Source organism: Oncorhynchus nerka, linkage group LG10 (assembly GCF_034236695.1).
Source record: "Oncorhynchus nerka isolate Pitt River linkage group LG10, Oner_Uvic_2.0, whole genome shotgun sequence".
In the NCBI taxonomy this organism is placed as follows: domain Eukaryota; kingdom Metazoa; phylum Chordata; class Actinopteri; order Salmoniformes; family Salmonidae; genus Oncorhynchus; species Oncorhynchus nerka.
The window spans coordinates 86,189,691-86,208,342 of NC_088405.1; the positions used below are offsets into that span (position 1 = coordinate 86,189,691).

General features: G+C 43.3%; 1 protein-coding gene across 5 annotated transcripts in view; it reads left to right on the forward strand.

The window, feature by feature from the left end:
• Window positions 1–280: 280 nt before the first annotated feature.
• Window positions 281–18,652, forward strand: part of dpysl3 (dihydropyrimidinase like 3) — a 42,158-nt gene continuing 23,786 nt past the window's right edge. For all 5 annotated transcript variants that reach the window (XM_029671756.2, XM_029671757.2, XM_065023893.1 and 2 more), the window contains exons 1-5: window positions 281–462; window positions 12,471–12,559; window positions 13,638–13,822; window positions 15,606–15,770; window positions 17,712–17,773. In XM_029671756.2, the coding sequence (XP_029527616.1) occupies window positions 415–462; window positions 12,471–12,559; window positions 13,638–13,822; window positions 15,606–15,770; window positions 17,712–17,773 (549 nt within the window). In that variant the 5' untranslated portion in view covers window positions 281–414. The remainder of the gene's footprint in view (window positions 463–12,470; window positions 12,560–13,637; window positions 13,823–15,605; window positions 15,771–17,711; window positions 17,774–18,652) is intronic.

Sequence of the window (18,652 nt, forward strand, 5' to 3'; positions counted from 1 at the left end):
TATGTGTGCAATAAATGTTAAATATGAACCTTCTGCTACTATTTCTGTTAAGCCGTCTATAAATCCAATATCCACGGTGTTATCGAGGTACAAATGTTGCAGTCATTACACTGTTTCTATTTCAGTGCAATTCTGTACAGTACACTGTTGTAATCGCCTACACCTGCTGTTGAGCGTCCTCCTGTGGGAGGATTTGAGCATTGCAGCTGTAGGCTACCAATGAGACTATTGAGGGAGGAGTCCGTCGGTGAATCAGAGTAGACGCTCTAGCTCACTTCGAAGCACTTTACATTGCACAGAGGGAGGCGACCATTCCCTAATTTTCCCATCCAGCCAGTAGCCGCAGAAACACCCAGGGGGGAATATTTCAAAGCTTTGTTCAGAGGTGGAATCAGTTTTCGACCAGTCGCAATTATGTCTGGGCATTCTTATCAAGGCAAAAAGAATATTCCAAAGATCACAGTAAGTAGAAATATTAATATCTGCCTTAGTGGCTTTTAAAACGTGCATGCCTGATTGTCTAAAATCAGTGCATTGCTTTTGTCTTGGCTAATTCCTATTTTATTTTACCGCTATTCAAGAATGTGCCAATAGCAATTCATTTATGCATACAGGCCTTTTTCATCCGTGTGGGATATTTTCCTTTCCATTGTGATAGTCAATTGAACATAGAAACAAATACAGTAGTGCAGAATGAAGGTGGCATGATTGGCTACCATAGTGACAGTCGGAGAGACAGAACGAGGCGTTTTCTTAAAGGTAACTTGCATCTTCTTTGTTGAGGATGGCATGATACCCGTGCGCAGTGCATGTGGCTCGTTTGAAAGATAAATATATAAAATGAATTAATTAATCAAATAATTTTCACACTGGGCTGTTATAATGTAGTTATAACTTTATATGTTGGCATCTTGGATGTGGCATCTTGAATGCTTGGGGAAAGATAGATGAAATTATGTAGATGAAATGCACATCCTTTTTATAAATAATAAACAACATTATCGCGTTTTGGATTCGTTTTTGTAGCCTACAGGGCCACACATGATGGAAAGTCAGCCTCCTATTATAAGAAAAAACCGAATACAAAGCAATAAATCAGTTATAGCTGTGTGAATCGAGGAAATATATGGCCTATTCGTTTTCCATATTCAACATCCTGTGGTTGAATTATGTACCATAATAAACGCCTGTTGTACACTCCCATTCTGTTAAATAAAGATGTATTTGTCCTGATATAGGCTATCTGAGCGTCTGGACTGGTGATGCAGGGAGAGAGAAAACATCTCCCACGCCCATGTGTATGATCAGATGTTATAGCCCACCCGTAAAATAGAGCATTTCGAATTCAGCATTACTAGAACGCAATGTAATAGAATTCACCGGTGCGGTGCTTTGCCTCACGGGGTTGGAGTTAAAATCGGGGCAAGCAACGTGTTGGCGGGGATGGTTGCTGCTGCTGCACAGCTCTAGGGTCTGTTTGAAATGGCTGCGTGTTCATTGTTGCGGCTCACCGTGGTGTTATATTCCAGGAGAGACGCCCTTTGTCTCGTCTGATATCACTGACGGATTGGGGGTGGAGGCAGGCTGGCCCGCAAGGGTCTTCTCATAGAATATCAGCGACGCACTAGAATGTTTTAGGGGAAGTTGTGTGTGTAAATATTTTTGTAGACATTTTATTTTTCGTGGAGGCTTTGAACATGTTTGGCCTGTACAGGGAATACACCTGCTGCTCAGTCTAGGGACCTCGCACTATTTTATGCTTCATCATCAATTCTACATATCAGCCTCCTTGTAGGCCTACTCTACTTTACTGTGAAACTTGACATAATTGAGAATCTAATATCCTTAAAAACAACTTAGACAGTTTATTACAGTGTAATTGCATGTACACCAATGCTGGGATGCTTGGTTGATCCAACTGGGTTTCAGGCATTTTTTTTCATTGGGTCACTTAGTTGGGTTGTTTTTATTTAAAAACTGCTGGGTTATTGATGCTGGGTTATTGAGATACTGTATGATCCAGTGGGACAGATCAGAAGACTGGAGGGGTGAATTTAAGATAGATTTTTTAGCCACCCATGAGAGTAAATGTCATGTTAAGGTCGAACATTGACACTTTAGTAGCTTTAGTGAGGCTCACAGAAGTGTACGAGTTCCCTAAAAGCCCAATGTTGGGATACAATAAGGTGGTATACCTTATTATAATATGTAATAAATCATCTTAACATTATAGAAGAATGAAGGAGAATTAGAATTTGCAGTATGTAAACTGAATGTGATGAACAATAATACATTTACTCTCACGGGTGGCCAATAAGATCTAGCTGAAAGCCATGCCCCTAATAAGCCACATCTCTTGAAAATACCCTACTGCTAGGTCATTGCAGAATGGGAGTAAAAATTCCCAACTGATGGTTAAATTAACCCATGTTTGAGTAATCCCAACAACCCAATTTGTTGGGTTATTCACACAACCTGTCCAATATTCTGTCCAATAATATACCAAATATCCCAAATTTGGTTATTTTTAACCCAGCATTCTTTTGTGTGTAGGCTATAGCCTGACAATCTGAGAAATGTATTTATTGGGAATGATTTTCCTTGTTTATTTCTACCCCCTATATCCCAGCTGTTTCCCTATGTCTGTCTGGGAGCAGGAGCGCATTAAGGCAATGTCAGATTTCTAGGTGTGGTTTTGCTTTTCCCATGTTCTCACAGTATCCTACTGTAGTGCCGTGCATGTCATCATTCATCCCCTCCAGCTGGAACTTGCATATGTGGGCATGACAGGCTTTACCCAGGAAAGAAACCTTTTGCCCCCAATGGTGCCACAAAACAGGGCTTCACCGTCCCTACACTGTCTTCAAAGTGGGCCTAACTGCAAGCAAAGTGTGTGGTCATACACACTTCCTTAAAAACGTTGGTGCTGGGCTAGTAAAGAATACCTGTAAAGAATAGGAAGGCCTCCACACTGTTTATGCTCCCAATTCACCACTTTATTTACTACGTTTCAGACCTTCCTAACTGTAAAACATCATGCTGTGACCACCCAGCTATTGCCATCCACTCTCCATGACCACCAGCATACTATTGAGAAGTAGAAAATACCACCTTGGTTACCCTTGTCTCCCTGCCTCTAGCCTCTAACATGAGGCCATTTTACCACCCTGGATGGAGATTGCGGTCAGGCCCAATCAGAACCAGATTTGAGTGTTGGGCTGCCTTGGAAACGGTGCCGCTTTGGCCTATCACAAGATCACGCTGCTTGAGTCTGGCCTCTATGATGTGGCGGCTAGGCAACTTATTTAGATTGATACCGCCTATTGTTTTGACTTTTCCACAGAAAAAAATGTAATGTGCTTTTGAGTGAATAGTAAATATTTTTGTCACTAGGCAACAGCAGAGGCCCCTGGCTCCCATGCGGCAGGATGACTTTCCCCTTCCATTGGTCTCAGCCTGCCCGCCCGCCTCACACATAAGGGTCTCACAGTTAATAGACTCCTCTGGAATATCGTCTTGGCTCGGTGTGTTTAATCTGCTATGTTTTCTCTGTTAGCAACAACACACAGAGGCCCTGTTCCCAGTCAAACTCTCTACAGATGTCCTTAAGAACTGCCTGTTGCAAATGCTTCTGTTACTATAATGTGTGCTCTTATCATTTTGGTCTATGTGGGAAAAAACCTTCACAAACCTTCACAATTCAGCATGCAGTACTTCCTTTAGACTATCTTTAGTCTTTTCTGGCTTTTATAATAGTGAAAGAGAGAGTTTCCGGTAAGAAGTTGTACTATTTTTTAAAGTTCGATCAACAGTCAAATCTTGTAACACAAGGACTTATTTTGTTATTTCCAATGTCAAATTGCAGCAAATCACTGTTACTGTAGGCCTTTCTGACCTTGTGAGGAGATCTTATCACAAGCATGTCTCAAACTCTTAACCCTTAAATTGTTTCATTTTGTATCAGCTTAAAACTATAAACCAAATCCTGTGATCTGTAACATGGCAACAACAAATCTCCCCACCCCCCAGTATCAGTCTGTGAGCGACGCCAGTGCTGTGGAAGGGCTCTACATAGAGTCAGTGTCCCAAATCACACGCTATTCCCTATTTAGTAACATGCGCCCTGGTTAAAAGTAGTGATACTTTTAATTTTCTCCAAACGGGTTCCAAATGTCCCCATAGAAGAACCCTTTTTGGTTCCAGGTAGAACCCTTTTGGGTTCCATGAAGTTCCCTTTTGGGTTCCATGAAGAACCCTCTGTGGAAAGGGTTCTACATGGAACTCAAAAGGGATCCACCTGGAACCAAAAAGGGTTCTTCAAAGGGTTCTCCTATGGGGATAGCCGAATAACTATTTTAGGTGCTAGATAGCACTTTTGTTTGTTTTCTTCCTAAGAGTGTATACTGTATAGGCTATTGGGTGTGATTTGGGACGCGGCATATAGACTACCCATTAAGGTCTTTTTGTTCTGTTTTACGGTAACTGTCTGCAGCCTGGTTGATTGACAGGCGTGGGTAGGCTTTATGGCATGTTACTTAGTCAAGGTCAGCATAAGTGATCATGGCGAGGGTTTGATGCCGACCAAAGTGGACAGCAGCACTAAACCAAGCGCACAACACACACTCATCTCAGTTACTGTGGAAAGTAAAAGGAGACATTTGAAAATAAGCGCAGTATACTACTTTTGTACGTTAGCATTTGAATTGGAATAAAATGTTGTTGGACAAAGAGTCATTGAGGAAGACATTGTTATGCCAGAAATGTCTTTACAAATGGTATGGCTATAGTTCTCTCTGTGGGGTTTCCATGACCATTTTTTTCATGGAATGGGATTTTAGTAGTACTTTAATGATACAGTAAGAACATATATTTAGAGGGTATTCATTTCAGCTGGTTCCATCCCTATCCTCAAACTCTGCATGTCTTGTGGTTGCACTGATGGGACGGTTTGACTTGTTTATGAGTTTAACCGTGAACAATATTTTACAATCCATGTCATGACCCATCTGCAAATCCACCAGCATGGACCAACACCTCAAGGATTGTGGCTGGTCTCATATCAACACTACTGCAACTACTGGATTCTGTCAAAGCATTCAACCACAGAACATTTGGGGAATGCTAAGCCAAAGTCACATTTTTGATTTGTGTGTCCATATATGCGTGTGTTGCAACAGAATTCAAACTGCAGATTGCCGTATCATTTTACTCTTTTAAGTTCTGTCATATTTACGCTGTAACAAAAACATGGAGGACTCTGTCTTTCTCTTCCCTCATTGTTTTAGCAGGGTTTCTCCAGATGTATGTATCTGAGAGTCGGCTTTCCTTACTGAACCCAGTGAAATCACTGGATTACTTTGGATATATTGTGATAGTTTACTAAGCGGAGACCCAATCAAACTCCTCTGAATAGTCACAAAATCACAACTCTGATTAAAATTACCTCCACAACTATTTGCTTTCTTTCATTTATCGAGGAATTTATTCTGCCGTTTTAATTCACGTCTGTAATTATCTTTGGCCCTATCACGTGTGGCATTATCACACGTCTGTAATTATCTCTGGCCCTGTCATGTGTGGCATTATCACACGCCTGTAATTATCTCTGGCCCTATCATGTGTGGCATTATCACACGTCTGTAATTATCTCTGGCCCTATCATGTGTGGCATTATCACACGTCTGTAATTATCTCTGGCAAATTCACGGGTGGCATTATCACACGTCTGTAATTATCTCTGGCCCTATCACATGTGGCATTATCACACGTCTGTAATTATCTCTGGCAAATTCACGTGTGGCATTATCACACGTCTGTAATTATCTCTGGCCCTATCACGTGTGGCATTAACACATGTAAAATATAATCATTCATTAATTAAGATGATTTAAAAATTCCAAATAGAATGGCTAATCTGTTAAACATGATCCTACATTAAATCATCAACATAGTGAATAGCATTGATGTTTAATATAAGGTTTCTGCATTATTATTTATGTTATTTACGTTAATTTATGTTACTATGTCAACAGGTATTTGTTGTCAATGTTTTGGCATCAAACTGGTGGCAGTTGTGAACAAAGTCAATAGTTGGACGAGTTGCAGAGTAACAGTAATATAAAATAATGTAATTGTTGATTGCGAGGCTATATACAGTAGCGAGGCTATAACAGTAGCGAGGCTATATACAGTAGAGAGGATATAAAAGTAGCGAGGCTACATACAGACAACGGTTAGTCAGTCTGATTGAGGTAGTATGTACATGTATATATGGTTAAAGTGACTATGCGTATATGATGAACAGAGAATAGCAGTAGGTTAAAAGAGGGGTTGGCGGGTGGCGGGTGGGACACAATGCAGATAGCCCGGTTAGCCACTGTGCGGGAGCACTGGTTGGTCGGCCCAATTGAGGTAGTATGTACATGAATGTATAGTTAAAATGACTATGCATATATGATGAACAGAGAGTAGCAGTAGCGTAAAAGAGGGGTTGCGGGTGGTGGGACACAATGCAGATAGCCCGGTTAGCCACTGTGCGGCAGCACTGATTGGTCGGCCCAATTGAGATAGTATGTACATGAATGTATAGTTAAAGTGACTATGCATATATGATAAACAGAGAGTAGCAGCAGTGTAAATGGAGGGTTGGGGGGCACACAATGCAAATAGTTCGGGTGTAATGGTCCTGTGTGTAGCTGGTGTAGAGAGTCAGGCGCAGGACAGCAAATATGAGTAATCAATGTACTTTACTCAAAAATACAAAAATACAATAATACAAGGCAACATAGCGAGCCCACAAAAACACGGACCGAAGTACGATGAACAATCACTCACAAACAAAACATGGGGAACAGAGGGTTAAATAATAAACAAGTAATTGGTTGAGTGAAGCCAGGTGTGTAAGACAAAGACAGAACAAATGGAAAATGAAAGGTGGATCGGCGGTGGCTAGAAGGTCGGTGACGTCGAACGCCGCCCGAATAAGGAGAGGGACCGACTTCGGCGGAAATCGGGACACCGGGTAGCCATTTGATTACCTGTTCAGGAGTCTTATGGCTTGGGGTAAAAACTGTTGAGAAGCCTTTTTGTCCTAGACTTGGCACTCCGGTACCGCTCATGAACCATATGTTCTATCTACTAAAACTCATGAACCATATGTTCTATCTACTAAAACTCATGAACCATATGTTCTATCTACTAAAACTCATGAACCATATGTTCTATCTACTAAAACTCATACACCATATGTTCTATCTACTAAAACTCATACACCATATGTTCTATCTACTAAAACTCATACACCATATGTTCTATCTACTAAAACTCATGAACCATATGTTCTATCTACTAAAACTCATACACCATATGTTCTATCTACTAAAACTCATGAACCATATGTTCTATCTACTAAAACTCATACACCATATGTTTTATCTACCATATGTTTTATCTACTAAAACTCATACACCATATGTTCTATCTACTATATATGTTCTATCTACTAAAACTCATGAACCATATGTTCTATCTACTAAAACTCATGAACCATATGTTCTATCTACTAAAACTCATACACCATATGTTCTAACTCATGAACCATATGTTCTATCTACTAAAACTCCATATGTTCTATCTATAAAACTGAACCATTTTCTATCTACTAAAACCCATACACCATATGTTTTATCTACTAAAACTCATGAACCATATGTTTTATCTACTAAAACTCATACACCATATGTTCTATCTACTAAAACTCATGAACCATATGTTCTATCTACTAAAACTCATGAACCATATGTTCTATCTACTAAAACTCATACACCATATGTTCTATCTACTAAAACTCATACACCATATGTTCTATCTACTAAAACTCATACACCATATGTTCTATCTACTAAAACTCATACACCAAATGTTATATCTACTAAAACTCATGGACAATATGGACACAGATATACCAAAATAACAATACCATAATGAGTATACAGTGTATTCGGAAAGTATTCAGACCCCTTCACTTTTTCCACATTTTGTTACATTACATCCTTATTTTAAAATCGATTCAACTGTATTTTTATTCATCAATCTACACACAATAGCCCATAATGAAAAGGCAAAAATAGGTTTTTAGATTTTTTTGCAAATTTCAAAGAAAAAAACTGAAATATCACTTTTGGCATTCAGGCCAAAGAGTTCAGTCTTGATTTCATCAGACCAGAGAATCTTGTTTCTCATGGTCTGAGAGTCCTTTAGGTGCCTTTTGGCAAACTCCAACTGGGCTGTCATGTGCCTTTTACTGAGAAGTGGCTTCCATCTGGCCACTCTAGTATATAGTCCCAATTGGTTGAGTGCTGCAGAGATGGTTATCCTTCTGGAAGGTTCTCCCATCTCCACAGAGGAACTCTGGAGCTCTGTCAGAGTGACCACTGGGTTCTTGGTCACATCCCCGACGAAGGCCTGATTGCTCAGTTTGGCCTGGCAGCCAGCTCTAGGAAGAGTCTTGGTGGTTCCAAACTTCTTCCATTTAATAATGATGGCGGCCCCTGTGTTCCTGGGGAACTTCAATGCTGCATCATTTTTTGGTACCCTTCCCAAGATCTATGCCTCGATACAATCCTTTCTCGGAGCTCTACAGACAATTCCTTCGACCTCATGGTTTGGTTTTTGCTCTGACATGCACTGTCAACTGTGGGACCTTATACAGACAGGTGTGTGCCTTTCCAAATCATATCCAATCAATTGAATTTACCACAGGTAGACCAATCAAGTTGTAGAAACATCTCAAGGATGATCAATGGAAACAGGATGCACCGGAGCTCAATTTCAAATCTCATGGTGAAGGGTCTGAATACTTATGTAAATAAAACATTTCTGTTTTACATTTTTTATACATTTGAAAACATTTCTAAAAAACAGTTTTTGCTCCTTCATTATGGGGTGTTGTGTGTAGATTTATGATGAAAAACAATTTTAGAATAAGCCTGTAACGTAACAAAATGTGGAAATAGGGAAGGGGTCTAAATGCTTTACAAATACACTGTATGAATCAATTTTTAAAAAAAGTTATTATAAATTACCAAAGTTAGGATAGATTGCCGAATATTTTCTGTTAATTACCAAAATTACTGAAGATTCCGATAACTGGTAAATTACTGGTAGCTTTGCAAACCTAGACAGGACTGAGGCTTGAGGGAAGACACTGATAGATTGTGGCGGATATTCAGGCACACACACTGCAGTAAGCATGTCTTTACTGCAGCAGAGTATAGCCCAGGGACCTGGGCCTCGACCATATAGGGATCATTTTAGGAACATAATAGACTTCCCCATGCTCTTAGGGCTGGTGTTAAGTACGCTCTTCCCTTAGGTAGCCACACTCAAATTGAGAACATTCTTATGCAATACCATCTGCGGACATACTATCGAATTTGAAACATTCAGATAGAAAACCAGATATCCCCTGAAGGTAGTGGAAGGGTATGGATTAGGGGACTGTGTAGTGTGTAGATGATAGAGGCCATTCTGTAAATCAACATGTACAGTATGTGCTCTCTCTCCGTCTCTCTCTGTCTCTCTCTCAATTCAATTCAAGGGGCTTTATTGGCATGGCAAACATATGTTAACATTGCCAAAGCAAGTGAAGTAGATAATATACAAAAGTGAAATAAACAATAAAAATGTATAGTAAACATTACACTCACTGAAGTTCCAAAAGAATAAAGACATTACAAATGTCAGATTATGTATATATACAACGTTGTAACGATGTACAAATGGTTAAAGTACAAAAGGGGAAATAAATAAGCATAAGTATGGATTGTATTTACAATGGTGTTTGTTCTTCACTGGTTGACCTTTTCTTGTGGCAACAGGTCACACTCTCTCTTTCTCTCTCTCTCTCTTGCACTCTGTCTCTCTCTCTCTTGCGCTCTCTCTCTCTGCTTTACGCAGTGCTGCTCCAGGCAGGGTGGGGTCGCCTGCATGGCTCAGAAGAGAAGACTGTTGGGTCTCTCTCTGTTTCTCTGCTTAATCAGCATCAGAACCCACCCAGTCTCCGTCCCTCCCACCCACTCCCAAACTTCCCACCCACCACCCCTCCATCCATCACACACCCACCCTCTCTCCCTTCCACCCACTCCCTCCCTCCCTCCCTCCCTCCCTCCCTCCCTCCCTCCCTCCATCCCTCCATCCATTTCACAGACCCACCCTCTCTCCCTCCCACCCACTCCCTCCCTCCCTCCATCCATTTCACACACCAACCCTCTCTCCCTCCCATCCCCCTCCATCCATCCCTCCATCCAATTCACACACCCACCCTCCCTCCCACCCACCCGCATCCATCCCTCCCACCCCACACTGCCTGGAAGACTAGCCAGTGTTTGTTGTGTGAGCAGATGCCAGGGATGCATCGCTAAGGCTACGTATATACTTCCTTTAAACCAGTAGATAGGGGTGGGGTTTGTACTGACAAAGCGCCAGCCGGGCTCCACAGCCAAGACAGTAAATCACTAATCACACCACACCATGTGCTGACGAGAAACTACGGAACGCTCCCATTCTGTTTACCTTACAGGGCAGTGAACTGAACCTAGGCATTTTACACAGTGTGATAATGGGTACCTACCATTGTAACGCTAGTCGGAAGAAGTGGACCAAGGTGCAGCGTGGTACAAGTTCATGATACTTTATTTAATCTGAACACCAAACAAAACAACAAAAGACTAACGAATGTCACGTTCTGAAGGCTACACAGAGCTAACAAAAACCAACATCCCACAACCTAAGGTGGCAAAACCTGCTGCCTAAATATGATTCCCAATCAGAGACAACGATAGACTAGATGGTTCCACCCGGCAAATGCAGGGCGCTAGCACAGGACGCACTGGGCTGTGCTGGCGCACCGGAGACACAGTGCGCAGAGCCGGCGCAGGATATCCTGGGCTGTAGAGACGCATTGGAGGCCAGGAGTGCTGAGCCGGCACCATCCGTCCTGGCTGGATGCCCACTCTAGCCCGGCCGATGCGGGGCTGTGAACGAGCACTGGAGACACCGTGCACTCCACCGCATAACACGGTGCCTGACCAGTACCACGCTCCCCACGGTAAGCACGGGGAGTTGGCTCAGGTCTATAACCTGACTCCGCCAATCTCCCCGTGTGCCCCACCCCAAAAAATTGGGGGGCTGCCTCTCGTGCTTGCTTCGTTGCTGTGACTCCTGGTATCGTTGTCGTTCCTCCCTCGCTACTTCCGCCTGTTTCCAGGGTCTTGTCCCCTGCCATAACCTGCTCCCATGTCCAAGATGTCCTACACTCTCTCTTCTCCCGGGCCCAGGATCCCTGCTCTTCCTGGCCACGCTGCTTGGTCTTTTGGTGGTGGGATGTTCTGTAACGCTCGTCAGAAGAAGTGGACCAATGTGCAGCGTGGTACTAGTTCATGATACTTACTTAATCTGAACTCCAACCAAAACAACAAAAGAACAACGAACGTCACATTCTGAAGGCTACACAGAGCTAACAAAAACCAACATTCCACAACCTAAGGTGGCAAAACCTGCTGCCTAAGTATGATTCCCAATCAGAGACAACGATAGACAGCTGTCCCTGATTGAGAACCATACCCAGCCAAAACATAGAAACACAAAACTAAGAATTATAGAACAAAGAATGCCCACCCAAATCACACCCTGACCAAACCAAATAGAGACATAAAAAGGCTCTCTAAGGTCAGGGCGTGACAACCATACATATATTATTCATACAGTAAAAGGTAAAAGAGCCATTTGCCTTTGGTTGAGCTCACTCCATGTCCTGGTTTTGTTGTAGAATCTAGTGGTCTGACCGGTCCAGAGAAGAGGCCCTGCCCAGGCAATGTACTGGGACACTAACGTCAAAGTTCCAGCCCCCCCCCTCCCCTCTCTCTCCATTCCCTGTTGCTCAGTGTTATACCCTGTACTATGTGAGGCGTGTCCTTAACAGGCATGCCAGCCTGCTGCTCCAGCCTCTCTGAGTGCTCCTAGCAAAGCATTACCATGGAAACGTCTTGCTAGTGGCCAAGTGGCTGTCTCTGGCGCAGCAGCTGAGTCGCTAGACGACAACGCCCTGTTTAGAGGCTACGTTATCTAGTCAATCTAGTCCAAGCTCATCTATGTGACTGCTAGGACCATCTATCTACCCAGCTGTGTGTACAATGTAGGTTACTGTGTACAGTAGTTACTGTGTAATCTGTGTGACTGGCTATTCTCATTGGCCCTCTCTTGCGTAGATGGGACAGTCAGACATTCCAAACAAATGGCTCTTGCAAGAACAAGAACACAAGAACACATCTTGAAAAAAAAGAAGCACAAAACAAAGAGTCCCCCAGAATAGCCGGAATACTGATGAGATTGCTTTGGACTTTGTAACATTCTCTCCCTCCCATCCCCACCCCTCTCTTTTTCCCTCTCGTTCTTTCGATCTCTCTCTCCAGAGCGACAGGCTTCTGGTCAAAGGCGGGAGGATCGTTAATGATGACCAGTCCTTTTATGCCGACATTTACATGGAGGATGGCGTCATTAAGTAAGAGAATGTTTGACCACTATGTCCTCCCATGCATTGATGTTGACGTTGACATTGACGTTGACGTTTTGATCATTTAGCAGACACTCTTATCCAGATCAACTTAGTCAGTGCATTCATCTAAGGTAGGCAAGACAACCACATATCACAGTAATTTCAAGTGCCAGACAGATCAAGACAGATCCAGTCAGATTCAGACAGATCCAGACAGATCCAGTCAGCCAGTCAGATCCAGTCAGATCCAGACAGATCCAGTCAGAGCCAGACAGATCCAGACAGATCCAGTCAGAGCCAGTCAGATCCAGTCAGATCCAGACAGATCCAGTCAGATCCACAAAGATCCAAACAGATCGAGTCAGATCTAGTCAGATTCAGATAGATTGAGTCAGATCCAGACAGATCCAGTCAGATCCAGTCAGAGTCTACTCCAGTCCACAGTAGTGTATAGTGTGCAGGGCCAGACAAGAGGCAAAGTGAGTGCATTCCTGCCTGCTCTTGGAAGGTCACTCTTTTTTTCCCCAATTCCTGTTCCCACTCGATCAGCCTATTAGGCTCTTTGTCCTGTGTGCTCCCATAGAGGAGCTCTGATAGGAAAAGCACCCGCAGGAAGGTTAGAGCTGCATACCAATTACACAGGCCAGGCTAGCCTAGCATCGACCACGCGGCTGGCACAGGAGTACAGACGCTGCCCTTTTCCCTGTCTGTCTGTCTGTCTGTCTGTCTGTCTGTCTGTCTGTCTGTCTGTCTGTCTGTCTGTCTGTCTGTCTGTCTGTCTGTCTGTCTGTCTGTCGGTCTGTCTGCAACCCTCCAAGCTGCTATTTGACATGCTCTGATGACTTTCATCTAATGTGGAAGGATTGATAGTTTCCAAATGATGCTGGGTTACCGCAAAATTTCAGTTTGATTAACTTTACTGTACACCAGTCAGCCATGAGCAAAACTACATTTCTAATGATATGATAATATATTCATTTTGGTTTATTCATCAGCTATTTAGCTATTCATAGCATGAATTTACAGCCTTGTGTCAAGTCAATGATACCCACTGAAATGGCTCTTCTCCCGCCTAAACCTCCAGGCAGATTGGAGACAACCTGATCGTGCCAGGTGGGATCAAGACCATTGAGGCCAATGGCAAGATGGTGATCCCCGGTGGCATTGACAACCACACCCACTTCCAGATGCCCTACCGGGGGACCACCACCGTGGATGACTTCTCCCAGGGCACCAAGGCTGCCCTGGCTGGGGGAACCACCATGATCGGTGAGAGAAGAGAGCGGAGCCCCGGAGAGGCCTGGAGCCCATGTCTCTCACTAGGGGGCGGTGGGTGGGGGGTTCTGAAGGTATCACAATAACAGACAGCAGGTGCCCCGTAGGAATGGTTGTTACAGTTAACTACCCACATGACATAGAAAGACTGCCATATCAATTGCATCCATAATCATTAGGGCAATTTAACATTTTAGTAGAGTAAGTCTTAGGCTGAATCATACTGGTTTACTGTATTATCTGATCTCAGTTGAAAATGAGCTAAACAAGATTATAATCCACACTACTTGGCTGTGGCGGTGTGAGATTGTAGACAAAATACAGAGTAGATTGTGGGCAGGCAGCCATGTGGCGGCTTTATCCATTGAGGATGAAAGAAAGACAAAAAGAAAGTCAGAGCACTAGAGAGAGAGAGAGAGAGAGAGAGAGAGAGAGAGAGGAGGAAAGGGGCTCTGGCTACAATGCAGAATGTTCCTAAATGGGCCAATGTGAGCAGCAGTCAAGGGGACCACACAAAGGGCCGCTAGGAGGGTGGGAGAACGAGGATCGGCAAGGGGAGCCTACACTGGGAAACACAAGTCCCGTGGAAATAGGCGAGTGTGTGATAGAGGTCTTCACGGGTCCATAAAGTTCCTGTTTTGAAATGGACCTGTGGCTGTTCCACCTGGACCCAATATCATTAATTAATTGATTAATATAGAGAACTGTTCCGAATCGATCCGAAGACAACTAGACCCATTCCGTATAGACCTGTTCAGATCCAGACCCAGTCCGATTCGATCCGAGTGAGGGAAGCAGCAGAAAAGTAATTTCTTAAGATACTTTATTAACCGGAGCTGATAAAGCTGTGCTGTGAGCGAGTCGAGTGACATGGGAGCATGGCGGAGGGAGTGACATGGGGAGCAGGGAGAGACGAGAGACAGCAACCAACCAACCAAGCTGACTTGCGCTATGGTAGACTAATAGCTGCCATAGCTCGATTATTTATCATTAAAAATGATTATGTAATACCTGTCTTGACTGCATCAAACCAGGAGAAGCTAGTTAAGTTAGCTAACGTTAGCTAGTTGGGCTAACTAAGATCAGATAATCACCACAGACATACAGTAAACCAGCACGATTCAGCCTAAGACTTGTTGGAGCTAGAAACACAAGCATTTCGCTACACCCGCAATAACGTCTGCAAATGCAATAACGTCTGCAAACGTCTGCAATAACATCCTGCCCTTCACGTCTTTGACACCGAGTTACAAGCCATACAGCCTCGGTCAGAGAGTCAACCCTAGTAAACAACAGAGCTTTTCTTGGCTGCTGTTGACTTGAGATTGCATTAACATGCACAGAGGGATTTAAGGAGATTGGGCGGCCTTTAATTGGATCGGGAAGTGGTCAGCTGGTCAGAGCAGCAGGCGGACCTATTACATCAGAGACTAGGACCACTATAGACATCGGAGGAGGTGGGGGTTCTCTTTATCTCTTATCAGTTTGAGTTTGTTTTCGATTAGCCGAACAGTGACATGAACTGGGAGTTCCATGTAACCCAAAAATACACTCAGACATACAGACATTTCCAATGATAGGTGACATTGTATTGAAAGCCACTGGCAAAGGACACAGAGACACAGGCATTGTGGGTTAAATAAAACAGTAACATCCTCCCTCTCTCTCTCTCTCTCTCTCTCTCTCCCTCTCTCTCTTCCTAATCCCTTTCTCTCTATGTCCACCCCCTCCCCTCCATTCCCTACCTCTCTCCCTCCCACTGCCTCCCTCCCTGTAGTGGATCATGTGATCCCGGAGCCAGGCAGCAGTCTGATCGAGGCCTTTGAGCAGTGGAGGAGCTGGGCCGATGAGAAGACCTGCTGTGACTACTCCCTCCATGTGGACATCACCCACTGGAGTGACAGTGTCAAGCAGGAGGTAGACACACTGCTCAAGGAAAAAGGTAACTGCCAACTTCACAGCAGCAAGGGGAAGGTCTGACAGACAATACATGGAAATTCAAATGGACTTGAATTTTTCCACATGCACAAATCACATATTATGTATATATTAACTCTGGGGAGTTTCCTGGCCATGGACACAAAATATTGATGTTTTGTTCCCCGAGCCACTTAGTTATCACTTTTGCCTTATTGCAAGGTGCTCCATCATGCTGGAAAATGCATTGTTTGTCACGAAACTGTTCCTGGATGGTTGGGAGAAGTTGCTCTCGGAGGATGTGTTGGTACCATTCTTTATTTATGGCTGTGTTCTTAGGCAAAATTGTGAGAGAGCCCACTCCCTTGGCTGAGAAGCAACCCCACACGTGAATGGTCTCAGGATGCTTTACTGTTGGCATGACACAGGACTGATGGTAGCGCTCACCTTGTCTTCTCCGGACAAGCTTTTTTCCGGATGCCCCAAACAATTGGAAAGGGGATTCATCAGAGAAAATGACTTTACCCCAGTCCTCAGCAGTCTAATCCCTGTACCTTTTGCAGAATATCAGTCTGTCCCTGATGTTTTTCCTGGAGAGAAGTCTCTTCTTTGCTGCCCTTCTTGTCACCAGACCATCCTCTAAAAGTTTTCGCCTCACTGTGCGTGCAGATGCACTCACACCTGCCTGCTGCCATTCCTGAGCAAGCTCTGTACTGGTGGTGCCCCGATCGCGCAGCTGAATCAACTTTAGGAGACGGTCCTGGTGCTTGCTGGACTTTCTTGGGCGCCCTGAAGCTTTCTTCACAACAATTGAACCGCTCTCCTTGAAGTTCTTGATGATCCGATAAATGGTTGATTTAGGTGCAATCTTACTGGCAGCAATATCCTTGCTTGTGAAGCCATTTTTGTGCAAAGCAATGATGATGGCACGTGTTTCCTTGCAGGCAACCATGGTTGACAGAGGAAGAACAATGATTTCAGGCACCACCCTCCTTTTGAAGCTTCCAGTCTGTTATTCGAACTCAATCAGCATGACAGAGTGATCTCCAGCCTTGTCTTCGTCAACACTCACACCTGTGTTAACGAGAGAATCACTGACATGATGTCAGCTGGTCCTTTTGTGGCAGGGCTGAAATGCAGTGGAAATGTTTTTCGGGGGGATTCAGTTCATTTACATGGCAAAGAGGGACTTTGCATTAATTGCAATTAATCTGATCACTCTTCATAACATTCTGGAATATATGCAAATTGCCATCATACAAACTGAGGCAGCAGGCTTTGTGAAAATTACTATTTGTGTCCTTCTCAAAACGTTTGGCCACGACTGTAGACAGGCAGGCAGACAGACACAGACAGACATACAGTCAGGCAGACAGACAGTGCCGTTATACCTACTCCTCTGGCCAATTAAAGATGATGAGCAGGGTTACTGCTGGCAGCAGCTAGGAAACTCATTCAGCGGTGGTGTCTTCTTCTGCCTCCTTATCTCTGGCCCATAATCTGTCTGTCCCCCAACCACAGCCACAGGCGTCCAGTATGCTCACAGGACCTGTGGTCCATACCTGGTCCTGGCCCAAACACCACTGACCACAACTGTCCATCTGCAGGAGGGTGTGGTGCCCTGGGGGACCCTCCATGGTTTCACGCCCAGTTAGATAGCTCAGACACTGGACAGAGTGGACAGGTCCCTTTGGCCACCCCAGCATAGCCACAGAATGTCCAGAAAGCAGAATGCAGGCCTCCTGGGTAATGATAGTCAGGCCCTAAGTTCCAGTCACGTTCAATGAAGCCTGATGAGGGATCTTCTGTTTGGCTCAATTAATAAACTGGAATCATCACAGTATTCTTCTCTGTTTTTGGTTTCATTCATGTGCCACTTCTCTCTCTCTCTCTCTCTCTCTCTCTCTCTCTCTCTCTCTCTCCCCCTCTCTCTCTCTCTCTCTCTGTCTCTCTCTCCCTCTCTCAGGTGTGAACTCCTTCCAGGTCTACATGGCCTATAAGGACTTCTACCAGATGAGCAACAGTGAGGTACAGTGTGCTAGCTCGCCTACAGCAACACAGAATGTTGGTGAGCCCTACTCGGCTCTGCTTGGCCAGCATGTGAAGCACAGTCCCGCCAAACTGTAATCAATGGAAAAAATGACCATGTCTGCAAATCATGTGGCCTATATGGAGGCACTGTGGTAATGCTAGACTCGTTTAAACTGGAGCAGCCCATGCAAGACTAATTTAGCCATGTTTTATAATAGCAGTGTGGTTTCCTATTTGTAGTGCTAAATGACTTAAATGTAATGTAATGTAATGTAGTTTGATGTGTGTGGACTGTGACCATTCACCTTACTGTGTTCTATTCATGTTTGTACTATGTTCTATTCATGTTTGTACTATGTTCTATTCATGTTATTACTATGTTCTAATCATGTTTGTATTGTGTTCTATTCATGTTATTACTATGTTCTATTCATGTTATTACTATGTTCTAATCATGTTTTTACTATGTTCTATTCATGTTTGTACTATGTTCTATTCATGTTATTACTATGTTCTATTCATGTTATTACTATGTTCTATTCATGTTTCTACTATGTTCTATTCATGTTATTACTATGTTCTATTCATGTTATTACTATGTTCTATTCATGTTATTACTATGTTCTATTCATGTTTTACTATGTTCTATTCATGTTATTACTATGTTCTATTCATGTTTTACTATGTTCTATTCATGTTATTACTATGTTCTAATCATGTTTTTACTATGTTCTATTCATGTTTTACTATGTTCTATTCATGTTATTACTATGTTCTATTCATGTTATTACTATGTTCTATTCATGTTTCTACTGTTCTATTCGTGTTTCTACTATGTTCTAATCATGTTTGTTCTAATTTCTAATCATGTTTGTT